We start from the raw sequence: 12810 nt of genomic DNA on the forward strand, positions 1-12810 counted from the left end.
AGGTATAGCGTTCCGGATCTTTGGATATTATACTGGGCAGCCTCTACTCGGTGCTAAAGTTGTAGCTTCCATGCTGATGTTTGCAACAGTATCTGGTATTCTCATGGCACTTTTCCTGAACACAGCCGGTGGTGCCTGGGACAATGCAAAGAAGTACATTGAGACAGGGGTTCTCGGAGGCAAAGGAAGTGACAGCCATAAGGCTGCTATTACAGGAGATACGTAAGTCCCGTCTCTCTTTCTCTCTGCATTTCTTGTGCGTTGGAAAGAGTTTTGAGTACTGTTCCTTTTGTTCAGTTTTTAATGGTATCTGAGTTCCTGGAAATAATTATATGATCTGGTTTTATTTGTTGTGCAGTGTGGGTGACCCGTTCAAAGACACAGCTGGACCTTCGCTTCATGTTCTCATTAAGATGCTCGCAACAATAACGCTGGTTATGGCTCCTGTCTTCCTCTGAGTGTTGTTTATAACAATTGCGGTTGTGCCAGTTTACTGCACCCCCTTTCCTTCATCTTGAATACTTAGCGGCAAAAATACAGATAGGATTTTTTTGGATGTATATTGAGGGTGCCTGATTCATAGTTTTACCAAATTATCGCTTTTACGATTGGACCTTGAATAATTAATGTTAATTGGCTGCTCATTCTAGTTCAGTGTAGCGTCTATGACGTATTATTCTCTACGACAATGATCCCAATACATAATTCATCCTCTGTTTCGAGGCTCTCTCTTTTCTTTTTTTCTTTTTTTTCCTTTTTAATGAAACAATAAATTGAAGTGACATAATGATATCTCAGCAGAGGTTCTAGTTGGTGATACCATGTCAAAGAACTTCTGAATTGGAGTTGCATGACTCAAATGAAACGGTTTTCCTTTGGTGTGAATTCGTTTGCTTGCCGTTGTAGTTTGGGACTCCGGACTAGTATATTGCAAATAGTCCAAGCAGAACCGTACTACTTTTCCCATTTTCTATTAAGATAAATCTGTTCACATCACACGTCGTCACTCGGGCCCTCTGTTTTCTTGGTCAATGTCAACAGGTCTTTACATACACGCATGTGCTTAAGATTACATGCATGTACTTAAGATTGGTAACAATAATTTCAATGGGATGGCGTTCATAATTAAGATGAAACACAACAAAGCAAGTGCCTCTTCCAACTACAACAAGCTCTTTCTCTTTTTCGGTTTTCTTCTGCTGCCTTGTTCTGCCTCTGCTGCTTGTGCCCAAGTGGATCATGCCTCCCTCTTGTCCTTGGCTTTCAAGCCACCATTGAATTGGTCTTCTTCTACTGACTGTTGCTCCTGGGAAGGAGTAAGTTGCCAGCAAGATGACGATGATCACCGTGTCGTTCGTCTATGGCTGCCTTGGAGACGCTTATCTGGTGTTATCTCTCCATCTATCACCAACCTCACACATCTCACCCACCTTAATCTCTCCCACAATTCCTTCTCTGGTCCTCTCCCACATGACTTGTTTTCCTCCCTCTCTAGACTCCAGGTCCTCGACTTGAGCTACAACAGCCTCACCAGCCACTTACCGGTGTTCTCTTCCAAAACCACCAGGCTCGAGACTCTAGACTTGTCTAGAAATTTGTTTAATGGTTCAATTGTTGTCCCGGCCGCAGCTGCAGCCATTCTCACCACTTTCAATGTCAGGAAGAACAACTTTGCTGGCTCCAACCCCATCTCTTTTTTCTGCAACAATGGTAGCGATCACACTTCCCTCACCATCTTAGACTTGTCCTTCAACAAATTCACTGGCGAAATTCCACCTGGACTCGGAGCATGTTCCAAGCTCCAAGTATTCGGGGCAGGCTTCAATAACCTCTCTGGTTATCTCCCTGATGAGGTTTTCGACCTCGCTGATCTTGAAGAGCTCTATCTGCCTGGCAATCGCCTTTCGGGTCACATTGGCAAAGGAATTGTGCTCTTAACCAAACTCAAGATCTTGGAGCTCTCCTCAAACAAATTCTCAGGCCCAATCCCAAGCAACGTTGGCAAGCTTTCAAGGTTGGAAAATCTTCTTCTGTCCAGCAACAACTTCACAGGTCATCTGCCTCCATCTCTCACCAACTGCACAAATCTGTCCACCCTGATTTTGAGGTTCAACCACTTGACTGGAGACCTCTCTGCCTTCAATTTCACAACTCTCCCGCGCCTCACCATGCTTGACCTCGGCAACAACAACTTCACTGGTGGTGAGTTACCTCAAAGCCTCTACTCTTGCAAATCACTTAAAGCAATCAGATTAGCCAACAATCAGCTCACAGGCCAGATATCTCCTGAAATAGTTGCACTGAAGTCTCTCTCCTTCCTCTCTCTCTCTATAAACAACCTTACAAATGCCACTGGTGCTATTAGGATTCTAATGGGATGCAAGAGCCTGACCACTCTGGTCTTGTCCAAAAATTTTCTGCTTGAGCCTGTGCCTGATGATGAAAATCTAGCAGAGCTAGATGGGTTCCTTAACCTCAAGGTTTTGGCTCTTGGTGGTTGCCAATTCACAGGTCAAGTACCCTCCTGGCTTGCCAAGCTTAAAAGTCTTCAAGCCTTGGACCTCTCATACAACCTCATAACCGGTTCGGTTCCAGGTTGGTTGGGTTCTCTGCCAAATCTTTTCTACATGGACTTGTCCAATAACCTTTTTGAAGGAGGATTTCCTACTGAGCTCTGTGGGATGCCGGCTTTGACATCGGAAGAGACCGGTGATCATAAGGTGCAGGAAAGTTTACTAGAGTTGCCTCTTTTTGTGAAGCCCACCAATGCTACCAATCAGCTGTACAAGGAGCTCTCCCAATTCCGACGAGCCATATATGTGGGCAACAACCTCCTTGATGGCACCATCCCCATTCAGATTGGACAATTGAGGCGTCTTCATGTGCTTGACTTCCGTCACAACAACTTCACTGGCAGCATCCCGGATCAGATTTCTAACCTGGCCAACTTGGAGATATTGGATTTCTCCTACAACCATCTCTCTGGTGCAATCCCTGCTTCTCTCAAAAGTCTAAATTTCATGTCTTTCTTCAGTGTGGCGTATAATGATCTTCAGGGACTTGTACCATCCGGAGGCCAGTTCGATACTTTTACAATTTCCAGCTTTGAAGGGAATCCAGGATTATGTGGCCCGCCAACCATGAGGCTCACTTGCACTCCTCAACCGCCACCGCCGCAGCCAGTTGGTGGAGGATCTAGCTTTAACGGAAAGCTTCTTACTGGCATCATTACTGCCATTGGCTACGGCATTGGTTTTGGCATTGGTTTCTGGATTGAAATTAATAAAAAAAAGTTTCTTTGTAACTTAAAGTGTATATTTAAAACTTGTCGCTCTTTGATCAATCAAATGACAAAGAGAATACAAAAAATTTGCACCGTAGATCAACAAAATAATGATTCTGTAAATTAAGTTATATTGAAACGAAAGCAGCCAATATTCAAGTTCCGTGTTTTTTTAGCAGTTCAAGTTTCATGTTTGATTTCTGAAAATCTATGTTCTCCCTGTGCATAGATTTTGATGTTGATTGCTATACAGATAGACCCAAACCAAATTGGAAAAAAAAGAAAAATTGAAACCTGAAAATTAAGGAAGGGGAAAAAAAAGGCCTATCTCTTTATTTATTTATTTATTTGAAGACTTTTTCTATTTAGAAGGACAATTATATATTAAATTCATATACACTACACGGATGTTAGGACTTAAACCCATGACTCTTTTTAGAAGAACAATTACTACAAACCACTACACTAATGTGTGATTTGCAAAGCCCTCTCTTTTTGGTACCTTGGGGTTCAAGAAGTTAAATACAAAAGGTTGAAACTAGACATAAAATAATAAACTGTCAAGAAACGAGAGAAGATGGGATGAAGTGATTCAGAAACTTTGAGGAAAATAGTAATAAATAAATAAAAAAAGTTGCATAGAAAGTTATACATTCTGAACTGTGCCTAATTCTGAATAATAATTAATGATACTTTCGACACTCGTAGGGGAAAATGAACCAACGGACTAATTAATTATATTATTGCATCAAATCGTGACTAATTATACCTGCCCTCTCAAAGACTCAACGTAAACGCTTACGTTGAATGTTAGCAAGTCGGTCCAACAAGCCAAAGCCTTTCTTTACCAAAAAAAAAAAAAAAAAAAAAAAAAGAATAACAACCCAAAGACTTGACATAATTTGGACGCGAGAAACTAATCTTATAGAATTTTAGACGTCTCCCCGAGTTTTCGTATTGAATCAAATGTATTAATTTAGTATATTAATTTAGAATGCAAAAAGTCCACTGGTGTAGTGGTTTGAAGCAAATGCTCCTTCCAAAGAAAGTTCTAGGTTCGAATTTTAGCATTTGTGCAATATGCGTAAGTTTAGTATGTTATCGTCCTTCTCAATAGGAAATCATATTGGATTCAGCATATAAAGCTAAACGATGGTTGTTGAGTCATTTCCCTCGTCATCTGCAAAGTACTTTTCCTAGAGATATTTAATTATCTTAAAATGTACCATTTTCCAAGCTAGAAGATGTATTGGATTATTTTTATTTTTATTTTTTAATACCAAGTAGCAAGTGCCAACCACTGAGTTTCTGTCTTTGGAGGATTCACATTTGGTCAATAGAGCAAAGACATCAAGTAAATTAAATATTGCTGTGATAAATTTTTTTTATGTGTTGATCTTTCATGTCATGGTCTATGTGACAAACTTCCCAAGAAAATTGACACCCTTTTTGATAGATTTATTATGTGCTAGTCATACTTCAGGTGTGGTAGTCATTTTTTATGTGATTAAAGTCATTTTTTATGTGCTTGATTTTTGGCTTATGTCTTATTAAACACTTTTTATTGTGATTAATCTGTTCATGCAATGTGACTTCAAGACTCTCTCCTTCTCTCTAGGTCAATGGCTGTTTACTGAGTAGTGTCCAAGTACTTCCATGTTCACAGAAGCTCACACCAGAGCTACATGGTCAAATAATTACAATTATATGTACAGATTGGTACTGATGGTTGCATATGGATGGAGATCATTAAGATGAAAAACAATAAAGCAACCTCCTCCAAGGAGAAGAAGGAGGAGGTGCCAACAACACCATGCCAAGGACCAAAAACACAGCTTCTTCTCTTTTTGCGTCAATGGTTTTTCCTTGTGTTGCTGCCTTCTTTTGCCTCTGCTGCCTGTGACCAAGTGGATCACGAAGCTCTCTTGTCCTTGGCTTCTAAGGTATCATCATCACCACCATTGAATTGGTCTGCTTCCACTAACTGTTGCCTTTGGGAAGGAATACTTTGCAACCAAGATGATCAACGCGTCATCCGTGCATCACTTCCTGGGAGAGGCTTAAATGGTGTCATATCTCCGTATATCACCAACCTCACCTATCTCACCCACCTCAATCTCGCCTGGAATTCCCTCTCAGGTCCTCTCCCAGATGACTTGTTTTCCTCGCTCTCCAGGTCCTTGACTTGAGCTTCAACCATCTCGTTGGCCAGTTATCACCCTCCTCCAGCCAAACCACCGCACTTCAGACAGTTAACTTGTCCAGCCATTCATTCAACGGCTCAATCCCATCTTCATTCATTGTCTCAGCTGTGTCTGCAGGCTCTCTCACCACTTTCAATGTCAGCAACAACAGCTTTACTGGTCCTATACCCCCCTCTGTTTTTTTTTTTTTTTTGGCAGCAATGGAAACAATTACACGTCCCTCACCATCTTGGACTTGTCCTTCAACAAGTTCACTGGCCTAGTCCCCCCTGGACTTGGGGCATGTTTCAAGCTCCAAGTCTTCCGAACAGGCTTCAATTACCTCTCAGGATCTCTCCCGGATGACATTTATGACGCTGCTAATCTCCAGGAGCTCTCTCTGCCTGTCAATCATATTTCGGGAGTCATTAGCGATGACATCACGCGCCTGAAAAATCTAAAGATCCTATGGCTCACCTCAAACCAATTCTCTGGACCAATCCCCAGCCATATTGGTAAGCTTTCCAGATTGGAAAGCTTGCTTCTCTCCTCCAACTACCTCACATGTCCCTTACCTCCATCACTCACAAACTGTAAAAATCTATCCATCTTGATTTTGAGTTTCAACAACTGGAGATCACTCTGCCTTCAATTTCTCTACTCTTCAACACCTCACCAAATTGGACCTTGGAAACAATAACTTCACGGGTGAGTTATCACAGAGCCTCTACTCTTGCAAATCACTTACAGCTATTAGATTGGCCAGTAATCAGCTCAGAGGGCAAATATTGCTTGAAATAGTTGCACTAAAATCCCTGGCTTATCTCTCCATCCATTCAAACAACCTAATAATTGTTACCGGGGCTGTTAAAATTCTCATGGGTTGCAAGAATCGGACCACTCTGAACCTTTACCAGATTATGACAACATAGTAGAGCCAGATGGATTCCACAATCTTCAGCTTCTTGCTCTGGAGGGTTGCCAATTCGCAGGTCAACTGCCCACCTGGCTAGCCAATCTAAAAAATCTTCAAGTCTTGGACCTGGCATTTAACCTTATAACCGGTTCTATTTCCCACTTGGTTGGGTAGTCTGCCCAACCTTTTCTATACATAGATTTGTCCCATAACCTGCTTACAGGAGGACTTCCAAATATGCTCTGTGGGTTGCCAGTTTTGACACCAAAAGAGGCTGTTGATCAAGTGGAAAGAGGATATCTAGAGATGCCTATCTTTGTCATGTCCAGCAATGCGAATAATCAGAAATACAAGCAGCTTTCCAAGCTGCCTCCAGCCATATATCTGGGCAGTAACAACATTAGTGGCAAGATCCCCATTGAGATTGGCCAATTGAAGTTTGTTCATTATTTGGACCTTAGTCATAACAACTTCTCTGGCCGCATCCCAGATCAGATCTCTAACCTCACCAACTTAGAGAGATTGGATCTCTCCCATAACCATCTATCTGGTGAAATCCCTGCTTCTCTCAAAGGTCTGAATTTCCTTTCTTTCTTCAGTGTGCCATACAACGATCTTCAGGGACTTGTACCAACCGGAAGTCAGTTTGATACTTTACCACCACCAGCTTTGAAGGAAATTCAGGCTTACGTGGCCCTCCAACTCCGAACCGCTCTTGCCCTCAAAGCCTTCAAAGCCTTCCACCAGTATATCCAGCTACGCAGAGATATAACAGGAAGAAGCTGCTTGTTGCAGTTGTCTTTGTGATATCTTTTTGCATCAGTTTCAGCATTGGTTTTAGAGTTGATGCTAAGAAAATTCCATTGGTTGGTAGGTGTAGAAAGTATGTATTTAAACCTTCAGGTTTTGACATGAAAACATTTTGATCCAAACGCATGGGAATTCATCAGGTGATATAAGAAAACAAGCAGCAGGATTAGTTGAATAAAATGTCTTTGATTTAAGTTATATTGTGTTACCAGAATAAAGGGGGTCGAGGTTTAAGAAACTTTGTTTGATAAAAGAAAAGGGTTTTAGAGAGGGAGTCAATAGAACAAATGTACTAGAGATAAGAGTGATAATTAGTCATGAATTGAAGTGATTATATCATTATGTTTTTATTATCTATTAAGAACCAACTCGAGAAAATGTCCCTTGATCAAGTGGTGCCGTTTGGGTTTTCACTTTATCATGATATAAATGATTACATGTTTATGCTAAGAATAACATAATGACTCTAGATTAGATAATTATATATATATACTAGAAAAAAAGCCCGCACGATGCTGCGGGTTTTGAAATTACGTAGACAAAATAAGATTGTTTATATATACAATGAGATTTAATTTGTAGCATTATGCTTAACTAAGGAAGTATAAGTTGCTAAAAAAGAAAGTAATAACATATTTTACAGGCTGCTTGTTATGTTAAAATAGTAGGCATGTTTGTATATACATTGAGATGTTAATAGCGGGAAGCAGTTATCAAAATAGCAAAATTTGGATAGTTTTGAGTAGCATGCTGTTTAATTGGGCAGGTTTTGTTTTGCAATTTCTTCATGACTTTTCTTCTCTTTGATGGAGATCTTGACCTGTTATAAAAAAGTGGGAAAATAGTAAGTGTTAGTGTTGATGAATGGGGAAAATCGAGTTAGGACAATAATCATAAACATCTAATTATGTATAAACATGAATAATATAATTTAACAATTTAATAAGAAAGTTATAAATGGTTTTCCAATCGAGGAAACACAAAGTAACGAAATTAAGAGAACTAATGAGCAAGTTCTAGATGGTTTTCCAATTGATGTAACACAAAGTAAACATATTTTAAATTCTGTGTTTATCTAAAGGAAAAGTTGAAGAGAGGTAAAAGAATCATAGTTGGATGTATTGAAGAAAAATTGAATTTTATGAAAAAGGAATAATGCGTAACCACTATTTCTTAATTTGAGCTCCCCTATATACATATATTTCACAAAATTTCAGCAAGAGAAAGTACTGTAAATCTGTTTAAAATTGAGAAGAAGGAAAAAAAAAAAGAAAAGAAACAAATCATCCCTGCATATAAGAATAAGAAAAGAAACAGTGCAATAAAAATATGGCAAAAAGTTTAACCCCATAAGCTCAAACTCAATTAAGTTTACCAGAATAGATGTCTTTTTGAAGAATAGAAGGAAGCACTTGATTCAAAACACCCGTTAAAAAATTTAAATATGCTACTATGTTATTTACACATCATCGATAAACAGATTATTAAGTTATAAAAAAAAAATTCTATCACAAAATTTAATCAACAAATCATAAACCCTAAATTCCAACAAATCAAATAATCATATATAGTCATCTATAATCCAACAAATCATTATCCACACACAAAATCATCAATATTCATTCAATCTAATAAATCATTATCCACAAAGAAAATCATCAATATTCATCTAATAACTCATTATAAAAATTTCAACTAACTAAAAATATTAGGCATTATCATCAATTAGGGATTTAGAGTTTAAAAATCACTTGAATATGAGCTTTTCCAAACCAATAGATTAAAATCGGAGATGGAGATGGAAGAGAATGAAAACCTGGAGAAGTAAATCAAGCTCGCAGGCCAAATAAATGAGGCTCCAAAAGCAGCTCCCAACCTTTTCTGTCATACACATGAATTAATCAAAGCAAACTGTCATATCAATTAATCAAACAGACCATTTTATTTTTTTTTTAAGAAACAAATTTAATTAAGACAAATGCACAAACAGAGAGAGGAAAAGAGGTCCATCACAAAATTTAATCAACAAATCATAAACCCTAAATTCCAACAAATCAACAGCTTTACCATTTGACACGCCCTAAGAGAAAAATATCACACAAAAACAAATACCAAATGCACAAACCGATCTATGTTATTATTCTGATGTGAATCGAAACTCGAACTCGGTTCCTAGTGAAAATTGTGAAGACAGTAAGCTGTTATTGAACTATTAGTCATGTGCCCCTTCATGCTACTGAATGGGATTGGACAGATAAGGTTTAGAGACACATGTGCTGAGGCTGAAGAATTTTTCAAGGAAAAGAAAATAATGAAATTGGGTGAAAGGAAAGCATGCACAAAGCTACTGGATGTGTGCACAGACATCCTTCCATCTAAAGTGAAAGGAGATAGAAGCAAGTCAGTTCTATTTGATGCATGCAGGCTTGCTAAAGCCTTGCAGTCCCTGGAGTCAGATAGAGGGGGGACTAATGGGAGAAAGTGGCAGTTTGTAAGTCATGTGTGGGTGGAGATGCTCCCTTATGCCGCCAATCAATGTCGATGGAGTGGTCAGGCTCAGCAGCTCAGGCGAGGAGGAGAGCTGCTCACCCATGTCTGACTTCTTATGGCACATCTGGGTTTAACTGAACAGTTCCAAATTTCAGAGGGCCATGCAAGGGCAAAACTGATTGTGGAGTTTTTCTTTTTTTAAAAAAAACGCGAACAGGACACAATTCACTCTGAACTTTTGAAATTATGTGTTTCTTTAGTTTGTTTTCTTGTTTTGAAGAACAATTAATAACTTATTGTGGCTCCTCTGGTGTTTGCCTCAACTCATTGTTCAGACACATTTCACTTGTAGTAAGTTCAGTTGGTTACTAACTTTAATTTGACTCACTTTGGTCTGATTAGGTATCAGAGACACTGAAATTTTTGGTGATATAAAAATAGTTTAGTTTCTTTTTGTTTATCTTAAATTACACTATATGTTTGTTCTTGAAGAAAAACCCTTTTAAACGATCGACTTCTTCACTATAAACCTAAAGAAAATTAAACCCATTTTCATATGGTGCCGTAAGCTAATTTCTAAGCTCTATTAACCGAAAGATCAAATTCATGCGAGCTGAACACTTTGCTAAAGCAAAACAGGAATTAAGAAGCATTAAGAAAAGAAAACAAAAACAAATCCCAACTGACAAAGAGCCAGCCAAAAAAATCTCCCATTCTTATCTCCCAACAATCCCAACTGAATTTAAAATCTGGTTCTGGTTGTATCAACAACTCCAACCAGATAATGAAGGTAGTTTTCAAACTTAGAAAGAGAGAAGAATTAAAATTCGTAAATCAAACACCCAAATTGAGAAACCCTAACAAACAATTTAAACCTTTAAAACTTGGAAGGGCAAAGATTTGAAATAATAACTTGGGAAATAGCTTGAACACTACCCCTTCTTTACGAATTTAAATGTTCTCTCTTTATGAGTTTGACCTAAAGTTCATCACGGGAAGCTTTCGGATACAATTATGCATTCCCAATGACAGACCTCTCAAACTTTGGTCTGCAAAATATCCATTCCAGACCATAATTTTCAAAGATCCTTCTATGTCTCATCCTTTAAATAGATTTATATAAAAAAAAGTATTGCTCTCATGAGCTATAATTCCTGCAAGAATTCATGCCTTTGCAGGTACTTTAGCCTTTCAAGTGATAGAAGAAGGACTGAAAAAAGAAAGAAATGGCTCTTCAGTGAATCTTCTAACAGAAGACTTTGCACAAAAATAAACCTAAGAACTCAAAATTCCAACTATGCGGTCTATATGAATTCACTTTCTAACATACCATTCATATTTCCACAAAGATCAAAATTCCATACATACAGAACAGTCCTCTACAGAAGCATTTTGACCTAATTTATACCTAATTTATACCTACTTTATACCGTTATGGCCTTCCAGAAAAATGGGTTCAGTGTGAATAACAGGAAGAACACACACTTACACACCAACATCCACCAAAAACTAAGGGAGCTCAATAGAAACTGATATTAAACAAAGGGCTTTATATGAAGAAATCTTATAAGTAATTGAAAGAAAAAAACTCTATTCAGATACTATTTTCCTCTGTTTTTCTCTCTCCATCAGTCTCAAAACACTCAAAACATTCAACAACATGCTCAGATGTTTCAATCCATTGCTGTACCCTAAAATTAACCTCAACAAAACACCCAATAGATTCAACAACATACTCAGATATTAGAGGGTTTAGGGTTAGAAAGCTCATTTTTATTATTATCAATAGATGGTTTACTTGCAGCTTTACCATTTGACACACCCTAAGAGAAATATATCACACCAAAATAAATACCAAATTAAATGGAACCTAAGAAACTGTGAAGCAAAAAAAGATCCATTGGAACATGTAGCTGGCGAGGTATCAAAGTTACTGCAGGAGTTTTTGGCAACTTAAATGAAACTACAACTCAAAGGAGAGGAGGTCCTTGGAGTGGTTTCAAAGATACTTAACCTCAGTAGATTGCAAGTCCCCTGCTCTGCAGATTATCTTCTCAGATAGTTTTCTGGGTGCAGCTGAAATTCAAGCAAAATATACAAACATAAGGTTAGCAATGTAAAATGACACCAACCCAAATGACCCAACAGAGGACAAAAGCATTAAAACAATAACATGCGGGGGAATGCCCTCAAGTGCAAGCAATCTATGAGAAAAGTTAAGCCCAAAAAGAATAAAGCACCCAATTTCTATTTTGTCGAAACATGATTAATCTTCACTTCTTTTTTCCTTGTGTTTTATCATTAATTTTTTTTCTCCATATTTAGGATACAGCAACCAAAAGCAGATAAAAAAATGAATTTTTTTTTTTTCTTCAAGCACCCTTGGTCTTTGCTTTCCACTGTTTTATCGGCAACCAAAACAGAAATTGGGAATGATTTCCATTTCTAAGATTTCTCCAAGAGAGCAAAGTCATTGAATTGACAATTGATTAAAAAAATTAATAATAAGAACAATGGAAATACCTGAGCTAATCTGTGAGATTCAATCCCCTTCCTGATATAACCCAAGTGAGTCGGAAAGTGAGCACCTTGGAAGATAAGAGGAAGATCATAGCGATGAAAAAGACGAAGGCAAGGAAGTCGGTAAACAATGAAAACACAAACTGATGGAAGAAATACCTCATTTCAAAATCTGTAGCTTCCAATCAAATCAATCATTAGTATTATTATCTTTAAAAAATCACAGAAACTTAGCAATGGGTACTCATAAAATACCTGTTGGCAAAAGAGGCGAGCTAACAATTGTACTTGGAGCAGTCAACATTGGCATCTTAATGATATAATCACCTGAAAACACGACCCTTTGCACATTAAAACACACAGATATATACCTAAATAAAAACACATGCTTATTAATTAAGATTCAAATTAACACATTTAACACATGGACAACGGATATGTGTTGTAGTTAGAAGATTTTCTACAGCAAAGTTCAAAAATGCTTCCACCCCAAACTCATATGCCTTCGATCTTCTATCCGAGTGTATCCATGACTTATCCATCTCCGACACTATAACCTATTATCTATAATAAAGTGAAAATACAGGCAATGACCATCACTATAGCAG

At 38.0% G+C, this 12810-nt stretch overlaps 3 protein-coding genes and 1 long non-coding RNA gene across 9 annotated transcripts; 3 read left to right on the forward strand and 1 right to left on the reverse strand.

Moving 5' to 3' along the window:
* The first annotated feature begins 6 nt into the window (after positions 1 to 6).
* On the forward strand, positions 7 to 736 carry LOC117622697 (pyrophosphate-energized membrane proton pump 3-like). Its single transcript, XM_034353459.1, has 2 exons — positions 7 to 222; positions 359 to 736. The coding sequence occupies exons 1-2, from the start codon at positions 71 to 73 to the stop codon at positions 456 to 458; spliced, it is 252 nt and encodes an 83-aa protein (XP_034209350.1). The 5' UTR covers positions 7 to 70; the 3' UTR covers positions 459 to 736.
* Positions 737 to 1106: 370 nt separating this feature from the next.
* On the forward strand, positions 1107 to 3446 carry LOC117622453 (receptor-like protein 2). The gene has a single exon (XM_034353119.1). It carries the CDS (start codon positions 1113 to 1115, stop codon positions 3408 to 3410), a length of 2298 nt encoding a protein of 765 aa, XP_034209010.1. The 5' UTR covers positions 1107 to 1112; the 3' UTR covers positions 3411 to 3446.
* A 1576-nt stretch (positions 3447 to 5022) lies between these two features.
* On the forward strand, positions 5023 to 7189 carry LOC117620885 (receptor-like protein 3). The gene is made up of 4 exons (XM_034351125.1): positions 5023 to 5459; positions 5686 to 5981; positions 6357 to 6458; positions 6606 to 7189. Exons 1-4 carry the CDS (start codon positions 5023 to 5025, stop codon positions 7187 to 7189), a joined length of 1419 nt encoding a protein of 472 aa, XP_034207016.1.
* A 496-nt stretch (positions 7190 to 7685) lies between these two features.
* LOC117620717 lies at positions 7686 to 12569 on the reverse strand. Of its 6 annotated transcripts, none has more exons than XR_004584842.1 (6): positions 12458 to 12541; positions 12362 to 12374; positions 12206 to 12270; positions 11697 to 11758; positions 9009 to 9073; positions 7686 to 8012 (listed from the first exon to the last, which is right to left on the reverse strand). It is a non-coding gene; the product is annotated as an uncharacterized LOC117620717 (long non-coding RNA). The 6 variants fall into 6 exon arrangements; XR_004584843.1 differs by having other exon boundaries at positions 12362 to 12380; positions 12458 to 12472; XR_004584841.1 differs by lacking the exon at positions 12362 to 12374 and having other exon boundaries at positions 12458 to 12569.
* Positions 12570 to 12810: the final 241 nt, after the last annotated feature.

Source organism: Prunus dulcis, chromosome 3, assembly GCF_902201215.1.
Source record: "Prunus dulcis chromosome 3, ALMONDv2, whole genome shotgun sequence".
Classification (NCBI taxonomy): Eukaryota; Viridiplantae; Streptophyta; class Magnoliopsida; order Rosales; family Rosaceae; genus Prunus; species Prunus dulcis.